The 9598-nt window shown below is 39.6% G+C and overlaps 2 protein-coding genes across 2 annotated transcripts; both read right to left on the bottom strand.

Moving 5' to 3' along the window:
* Nucleotides 1-3563: 3563 nt before the first annotated feature.
* LOC146977180 (uncharacterized) lies at nucleotides 3564-4658 on the bottom strand. The gene is made up of 2 exons (XM_085793160.1): nucleotides 4155-4658; nucleotides 3564-4057 (listed from the first exon to the last, which is right to left on the bottom strand). The coding sequence occupies exons 1-2, from the start codon at nucleotides 4381-4383 to the stop codon at nucleotides 3690-3692; spliced, it is 597 nt and encodes a 198-aa protein (XP_085649286.1). The 5' UTR covers nucleotides 4384-4658; the 3' UTR covers nucleotides 3564-3689.
* Nucleotides 4659-6291: 1633 nt separating this feature from the next.
* Nucleotides 6292-8198, bottom strand: LOC146977179 (bone morphogenetic protein 7-like). Its single transcript, XM_085793159.1, has 5 exons — nucleotides 8045-8198; nucleotides 7249-7406; nucleotides 7077-7160; nucleotides 6838-6968; nucleotides 6292-6457 (listed from the first exon to the last, which is right to left on the bottom strand). Exons 1-5 carry the CDS (start codon nucleotides 8164-8166, stop codon nucleotides 6332-6334), a joined length of 621 nt encoding a protein of 206 aa, XP_085649285.1. The 5' UTR covers nucleotides 8167-8198; the 3' UTR covers nucleotides 6292-6331.
* Nucleotides 8199-9598: the final 1400 nt, after the last annotated feature.

The raw sequence follows: 9598 nt of genomic DNA, 5'->3' as shown, positions 1-9598 counted from the left end.
ACTCTATTCAACCATCCGGGGACCAAAGGCTCGGTTTTATACACTCAATAGCACAGCAAACTTGTCCGAAAACACCGCTAAAGCAGCTCTGACCAAGTTAAAAGCGTGAATGTTGCATTAATATACCCGATAACTCCATTAAAAGCTACATTATTTACTGTTTTCCCTTAGTCGCTACAGTTTGGACAAACTTTACAGCGCTACCCCTGCGCGACACAGACATGGTACAGTCATCAGTGTTTACATGTGTTTGTAACAGAGTGGTGTTATGAGATTATATGTATCATAGATAGATAGATAGATAGATAGATAGATAGATAGATAGATAGATAGATAGATAGATAGATAGATAGATAGATAGATAGATAGATTTTAATTAAAATGCATTGAGAAACATCTACGGTTCTGTTTTAAGCAATAATTTGTCTCATACTATTTTATCTGTATTACTTTGTATAATGTATAAACTCATCTGTGTGGTGAGTTTCCATTTTATGTGGGTTTAATGGGCAATAAAGTAGTAGTAGATAGATAGATAGATAGATAGATAGATAGATAGATAGATAGATAGATAGATAGATTTTAATTAAAATGCATTGAGAAACATCTACGGTTCTGTTTTAAGCAATAATTTGTCTCATACTATTTTATCTGTATTACTTTGTATAATGTATAAACTCATCTGTGTGGTGAGTTTCCATTTTATGTGGGTTTAATGGGCAATAAAGTAGTATAGATAGATAGATAGATAGATAGATAGATAGATAGATAGATAGATAGATAGATAGATAGATAGATAGATAGATCAGAAACTGATTGAAAAACATTTGCTCTGTTTTAAGCAATATTAACCTATCAATTGGAATTTATCAATACCTGACACTGTGGTCTTTCAAATCAGTGTGTGTTTGCATCATTTGCTTGATGGATAAAATCATTTATTCAATTTATTTGTTCCATTGAATAATAAATAAAGGTCAGAACACAATGATATAATGCAGATATAATGAGTAATCATTATATCTTTCATGCATGGTGCGCTTTGAAAGTTGCCTTTTAATAAACAATAAATAATAAGATACTTCCCGGGCATGGGATATTGAAGTAATGAATATGTATGCAATAATAGGGATCTATTATTATGATAATTTCACATGCCAGAATCTAAATTTTGCTATTGGCTGTTGATACAGTACTTTGCTTATTCATGGGTAAGAAAATCTGATGGCGCTGAGCCTCCATGTAGCCTGCTCAGTTCAGAGTTGATGACATGCAGCCAAAAGCCTGCAGCAGACAACACAGAAACCACTGAATACATTTCGGCAAGAACATGAGGATAATAATGCTGCACACAGGGGGGAAAAACTGAAAAATCAAGTGGCCCGTGTCCCTTTTGCATTGCTGTTCTTGGGGCACCAGCTGTGCAGAAAGGTCTGTTACTGGACACTCACTCTGGGTGGTTATATTACCCTGGTACTGGTTGTCTGCCAACAGAGCACACCAACACCACCTTCCCTCTTTTAGACCCTAAGTGGATGCTAAAGCACAGCTGAATGAAGCATGACACTGTAATATTATAAACATATGCCAACATAAAGATGTAACTGTGCAACCCGGGACCTAATATACATGACCTACAATATGTATACACCATGTAATTATTAAACCTCAAAAGAGTATCAAATAAATCCTGACCTATTTACATGAATATTAGTATCCTGGTTTGATCAGATTTGGGATATGACATATACATAGAAGAAAACGTTTTTTATATTCCTGTATGGGTCTACATGTTTATAACCCCAGTTTCTGTAGGTAGGCCTATATATTGACAGTTCAGAGAGCATAAGATAAGATGTGTCCATGCCACAACTTCCTGGTTTCTATGGCAGTACTTCATGTATCATATACACAAATGTCAACCGTAAGTTTCATGCATGCAGACATCCTGTTATTCACCTTTGATAATCATGAAGGGTAATAATTAAAGAACAAGCTTACACATACATTCTCGAAAGCCCAATTAAGAGTTTCATTTTGCTTTATTGTGCGCATCGTAAATTGTGATTACACATTATGAGTACACTTGTCAGTCATAATGTCTGTTAAGGAGACTACACCCAAATAGTGTCTGACACACATTATGCACACACATACACACATACACAGTCCTCTGAAGTGCCTATGGTATCTCGGATCTATGAACTGTTTCTAATTTGAACACATCACTCCCACAAACAGGAGTTAGATGTTACATAACACACTCGCACGTGCATGCATGCACATGCCACACGCACACATACACATACACACACACACACACACACACACACATACAGTCCTGTGGCTAGCTTGCCATCCAGTGGTTGAATGTTGTCGAGGACAATTGTTTTCAGATTTTCATTAGTTTCCTTGACAACCAGTAGGTGGCACTATATAGTTTCTTGTGTGACAGAGCAGAGCAGAGACTCATCCAGCATAGTTCACCTAGATACATTTGACCGCACAGTAATAGGAAACTTCACATCTTATGAGAACTAGATGAATACATACTGGCACCACACCAGACATGTGTACCATAATCAGACAAACACAGGTGCACATTGTATATAAAGTGTATATTAGTAGAAATAATGTATCTCTAACAATCCCAGCTCAACGTGTCCAAACCAATTTGTTCACAAGAGAGCTTACAAACAAATATTGTGCTTGTTCTGTTTTGAATTAATTATAATGAGAACTTGCTTTGCGTCAGTAATGGTGACAATACCGTTTCAAAAACAGGAAAGGACTCGCAACACTGTATGAGCTCCCCAAAGTACAAAAATTTATTAGAGGACTATAAAAAGGACAACGTTTTGAGCAGTGCGCTCTTCGTCAGGTCAATCACAATACCGTTTAACACACACACACACACACACCTCAAATAGTCAAACACTTTAACATGTAAGTGTAAAAGGAAAATAAAATATTTACAACAATAATCTATGTAATATCTATATGGATCATTCAATTTTGGCAACTTTTTTGCAGCAGCATCATGAATTCAACATTAACTGTGTAAGCCAGGCGTGAATAATCATGAAGTAGTTACCACTATGTGATTATAAAACAAGCAGGTCTTACACACACTCAAATGCAGCTTATATTGTAGTAACAAGTTATAAAACCGTGTTGACTCGACCTCAGTGCCAACTATTATTCTGATATACCTCATATGGTTGAATACTATTGAGTACATTTGGACAAATATATTTACCTGTCAGCAATAGTTATTTTACACATGAAGATTTTTGCATACAGAACATTATGATGGGCTTTTCTCACTTTTTGTGTCATTCATTTTCTGTTGTTTTTTTTACCAAACCAAAGAACAAATCAATTAACTGAGAAAATAATGAAAAAATAGCTCAATTTCACTGAATAACAACTGTAAATGGCCCCTGCTACACATTAGTGCCTGAGTAAAAATAATGTGAAGATAAATGTGTTAGTAGTGGCAACAGTCACAGAGGCCATTTTTCTGCAGTTAGTACTCTGACCTCATACATTCCTGATTATACTTACATATGTTTACTGAAGCAACATTTTAATTCAGGATTTTTTTTTACTTGTAATGAAGTATTTTTTGAGTGGTAGTAGTACTTCTTGTTTAGTATAGCTCTGAATACTTTTCCACCTCTGGTGTTTTATCCCCCTCCTTGCTGGTTGGACTGGTTTGGATCTCTCTGCCAGAAGGTGGCCAGATAAGGAGGGCATTTGAGAAAACTTTCCCTCCGGACGCCCTCCTGGGTCACAGGCCGAACACAGAGAGACGTCCCCACCGTCGCTGCTGAGCTGAAGTGCTCTGTGACGTCGTATCGGAGGCCGCAGCTCTCTGCGATCGTGGTGGGGCGGTTGTGCACGTGTAGTTTGGAGGCAGTGGGGACAGTGGCTTCCACCTCCAGCTGCTCATGTCCAACAGTTGTAGTCAGAGGCAGCACCACGTAGGCATGCAGAAAGCTCTCTCCAATGGTGCACTGGAGGTCTGTGGACCAACAGTATTCCCCAGTGTCTCCTGAGAAGGAGGATTTGTTTATTAAGGCCTTTACACAACTGATCATTATATCATATACATCTATTATTTTATATACATTAACTTATTGGCTCCTTACCTTCTGTGGAGTCTCTAAAGCGTATAATGTGGCGGTCCTGCAGTCTCAGCTTTTTGAGGAACGTCATCCCACTGCAGTCTACTAAACATTCAGTGAGCTGTGCCACCGTGCTTGCGATCGGTCTCTGTCCCACTAAAGTTTCCTTCTCTGAACACTCAATTGATCCTCCAGCCAGCAGGAGCTGGGGCAGCACGCCAAAAGACATCCACACAGTGAAATAGTTGAACATTTTGCTTAGTATCAATAAAACTGCAAACTGCTGTCAGTGCTGGGCTGTATAGGCCCCAGTGTTGCCGTCCTCCTGTAGAGCGGTTGTTTTAATGTAGTCCTGAATAAGTATCTTTCTTGCACAACCTGAGAATCACCAGTTAAAGCTCCAGTCTACAGCCACAAAGAAAAGATTTGTTTAAAAAAAAAAGAAAAGCCCTGTGTGCAGATGCATGCAAGGCAAAAATGATCAAGGCTCGTCAGAACATGTTGCTCTTCCCCTGCCCAGCGCCTGGTTTTTTGGAGTACCCTGCCAACATTTCTTCATTGGCTATTTTCCTCCCTCTAGAGAGAGAGTATCACTGCCTGACAGGCATGAAATCCTGAAAACTGTCATAAGAACCTGCCCTGACATAAAATCCTTTTAGAAAGCATCCCAAGATTTGTCCAAAAGAAAACCTCAAAAAGTCCGAAAATTGTACATTTCAATCATCTTTATTTAAAGATTGTGTCCATGAGCATTTTATTTTGAAATTGTACAAATGATAAATCAATGTTATAAGCACAATAAAACATTCTAATACTCTACAGCTGCATAAGTGTGATATAGCCTATCTCTGCTGCACCACATTACACTTGTGAAAAAACATTGGATATATATTGATAACAGTGAGGTAAGTTGGTAAAGTAAGTGTGAGCATACAACCAAACAACAGACACAATGACACAAGAAGAAAAAAACCCAACAACTTATAAGTAGTAAGTAAAAAAAACTCTGTTAAAAAGAATCACATATTACATACAGACAATAAAATGCTTTGAAAGTAAAAATCTGACTTTCACATAAAAGTAAAATAGTCAAACTGGTCATTGATCTACCATTTTATTTTGGTTATATTTTATCTGCCAGGCTTGAATTAGACCGTAAACTAAATTAATTTACTAGCTGTAAGGCACAAAAATGATATTATGTACTATAATCTTTTTCTGATTATTTTTTTACACCTTACATTCCAGAGTAAAAAAACTCATCTCTCATACAACCAATAAATGCCACGATAGAGTTTTTTGGGGGGAGTTTTCGGGGCAGCAGAGTCTTGTCTGTCTTTCCTGCTGGTTAAAACATGAAAATGGAGCCTGGCCAGTTGAGGGTTGTGGAAAAACACAGCACAGATGTTGTTGATACGCAGCAAAAGTTCACACTAACTTTTAGATGCAGGGAGGTTTTTACATCTACTTCTTAGAAACCTCCCTAAAAACAAACTGGAATTACTTTACAATTTAAGATTTTTTTTTATGTGCCCTCGTTTTCTCTGTCGTGTTTTAAATAAATTCTTTCTCCATAAGAGGAAAGAGTCGTTTCACTGATCAGACATGAGACAACTGGTCTGTGAGAGGTTTTGGCTCTGGGTAGTCTCACATTTTTGGAGGGAACACTTAGTAACAGTTAGTAACTATAAATAGTGCTCTGTCCACATGAGATTCATTTAAAGTTAAACCAGCGGAGCTTAACTTTGCTGTTTCCAAGGCTTGTTGCCAAAGAAATAGAGAAATTACTTTTTCTTTTTTTTATCCTCTTGCAAAGGTTATGTTAAGTCAACGGGTGATGTCTGCTTTAAAGCAATATATGCAAAAAAGAAATGATGGTAATAATTGATCAGTTTTAATACTGACTGCTTCAACGAATCTGTGCTGCCACTTGTGTCATTATTTTTTGGTCACAATAGAGAAACAAGAATGTGAAATCGAACCTTTGCTTAGGTTCCCACACTCAGTGTTGAATACACATTGTAATGTTTTCAGAAATCCAAGAGAAATCATCTACAGAAGCAGCATAAGTGTTTGTGAGAGAAGATAGTAATGATGCCGTCTACTTTTGTCTGAGGTTCATGTTTTTGTTTGTGTGCCAGGCGGCTCACAGATGTCACACACTCAGAGTGATAAAATAGACTTTACTCTGTGCTGGGCTGCTAGGGGTTCGCAGATCCACAGCCGCAGCTGCGGGTCAGCTGCACGGAGGAGAGGACGATGCTGCTGGATTCATCCACGTAGGCGATGGGCACTTCTTCCTGGGAGGTGGGCTGACAACATGGCACCTGCACAACAATAAAGAGAGGAGGGGTCAGGGTGTAACATCCTCACACTGCAGGAGCTGTCTCATGACACAAACATGTGTTGCATGGTACACAACAGGTATCACTTACAAAATAAAAAAAGAATAATGATAGAAAATATTAAAATCAAAAATATGGTCTTTCAAAAACTAAATTTGCATTTGCAAAGTCTGCTTACATATCAGAGATGATCATTGCTAAAATGATAAGACTGCATATATGTGCATAATATATATGAAATAGTAAAAACTTCATTTTACTTTACACTCAGTCCTTTGCTCAGATAATATCAGCATAATACCAAATAGCTGGAGGCTGCAGACATGAATGTCACTATGTAAACATCTCAGAGTTATTTATACCTGTGAGTCAGGATCCTGCACGTTGGTGTGGGACGATGGACACTCCACAGGGTTCACATCAGGGTTGCAGAGTGCACACTGGACGATGGTGAGGCTGGCGGGTTGGATCACCCAGTTGCTCCAGCCCAGATCTGTAGCACAAATGAGAATGGATATTCACAAAAATGTTCACAAATGAGTGAATGTGAGTGTGGATGCAGATGAATTACACATAATCCTCTGCACAGATTGTTGCGTACCTGTCATGAAGATCTCAGAGGCCATGGAGCAGCACTTCAGGCTTGCGCTGTTTCCACCATCAGGTGACACAGACACTGCAGTGACTGGAATAATGTGGAAAAAGAAAACAGACTTAGTCTGGAAAAAATGTGAAACCTGCAGTAGACCCAATGAACGTGGATTTCCACTAACCTGCAGTGCGCGTGGCTCTGTGAGAAGGGGTGTTGAATCGGCTCTGCCACCGCTCTCTGACGGAGTCCACAGCACCGGCGGGCAGCCTTGGCTCAGTCTGCAGATTGAGAGCTCTGAGGAGACCCTTCCTGATGGACTCCAGTGACTCAGCATGGCACCTGATCATCGCATAGAGAATCAAATTGAAATACGACATTGAAAATGATTCAAGGGAAACAGAAGGACTCCTGGAGATTACACAAAAAGCAAGGAAACTTTACAGCACTTGTGTTACAATAAAAAAAGATGCATTATAGAAATCTGTTCCACTCAAACTCTCTCACTATCAGTGACCCAGATGACCTGAGGGAACAGTTGAGAGGTATTGGCCAAGTCAAAGAGGAGACCTCTCGTGTTAGAGCTGTGGTGGATTGCACCTCTGAGCATTGTGTTACATCTCTGCATGTTTTTCCTTGAAATTAAAATAGTCAGCGTGACACACACACACACACACACACACACACACACACACACACACAGAGATACTTGAATTTCCCTCTAACCCACTAAAAAGGCCTCGATCAGCAAACACACATCCACAGGGATCTCATGATGTGTAATCTGATAGGTACGTCCTCTAGAGCAGTGAGGCTATTTATAAATACAGTGACTGCTCTGACTTGACCAGATGAAGAATATTGAGAAAGATGGTTATAAATATGTTGTCTGCACACAAAGAAATGTCACTTCTAAAAAAAAAAGAAGTGTTGGTATATCTAACATAGACTTGCATGTGAGTAGGTTTGGCGATACTGACCTGTGCTGGGAAACAGGAGCATTAGCAGAGGCTGCAGGTTCTTCCTTGGATGGCTGCAAGACAAAAGCAACCACCAGTGAAGAGCCCAGAAGTATCGTCGTGACCACGAATGCAAAGGACATGGTGGATGAGCTGGTATGGTCCGGGTGGACGGATGAATTGGGCCGGAGTCAGGCGAAAAGGCGGCTGTTGTTTCGGTGGGTCTGCTGGGTGGAGGACTGAGGACTGACGAGACGGGGATGCTGTCCTATTGTTTGTCAGGGCCTGGGAACCTGGCTTTTTATCTTCCTGTACCCCAGCTTGGCCTTGAGATACTTAACATTGTTGTCTTCTCTCCTGTTCTGTGTGAAAGAGTAAGAGGAGGATGATCAGGCGGGCGGCAAACAGCCAGGACCAAGAGGTGAGAAAAAAAGAAGAAAGAAAAAAAAACCTGGAATGCCATATAGGCCTGTGGTATTACGACATGCTGTATTATACCTAGAGGTGATGAGTGACAACATGGGTGAGAGATTTTTCTTGTAACATTTCATTTTCCCCTCTGATGCTCTTCGTGTACTGAAACTTTAAGCTTCCTAAAGCCATTTTGCTCTTTCTCACTTGTGTCATATAGCTACAGTATGTTCTCAGGGGCGTATCTAGACACTCGGGAGGCCCCAGGCAAGAGGCACCACACCACCACCAAGGCCACAAACATTAACCATTAATTAATCTAAAACTTTTGATGATTCAATTTTGCAGTAGCAATGCTTCATGTTAACATTTATACCAGAAGATTCACAGAGACATACTGTATAATATCTTCCTCTTCAACATTTGGGGGAGGACAAGCAGATCTACTGACAGCAGAATTGATGTTGGTGTTAGCATTAGACAACAAATGCATTACTCTACTGCTAATGGGAGAAATTAAAATTGGCGTTGGTACAGTAGCACTGATTTATCGTATGCTCTGCATATAATAACATTGTGCATATTATGTTGTCATTGATATGGGCCCCCTTCCAGCTCCCCTAGGTAGTTAATTGCTTGGGTTGGCTGTTGCAATGCCTCTGTATGTTCTCATATGTATATTTAATCTGAACAAATATTTAAAACCAAGATTTGTATGCTTGTGCATCGTTTTATGCACATTTTCCCAATATCTGCCTAAACATATCTGATATGTTTGGAAACGTATGGATCTCATCTATATTTTGAATTGGTAAAAGAGGGCAAAGGCCATAAAAGTTGCATCTGAAGCACCTGGAACTTCACTAGTGGAGCACAAAACTATAAAAACACAGCCTGCCTATTCATTTCTGCATATGGGTAGTTAGTTTCTTTTACAAAAAGGTTGGCAGCGAAGACGGATGTCAGAGCCAGGGAGGATCACAGATATGGAAGGAATGGTCTCAGGTCCTGAGTTGCCCTCTCTTCTCCTCTCCTCTTCTCTATGAGGCCTTAAGTGAGAGATAGTGACATTTTCTCATCTCCTAAACTAGATTTTTATCCATTCATTTATAAACAGGGCCACAGGAATGCTTAGTACAAGCTGATACAAGACTTGCAGTGCGC

The sequence above is a fragment of the Trachurus japonicus genome, chromosome 12, assembly GCF_045865225.1.
Source record: "Trachurus japonicus isolate A0001 chromosome 12, Traja_1.0".
In the NCBI taxonomy this organism is placed as follows: Eukaryota; Metazoa; Chordata; class Actinopteri; order Carangiformes; family Carangidae; genus Trachurus; species Trachurus japonicus.
Note: the sequence above shows the minus strand (reverse complement) of the source record. Positions and strands in the feature narration are given on the sequence as shown.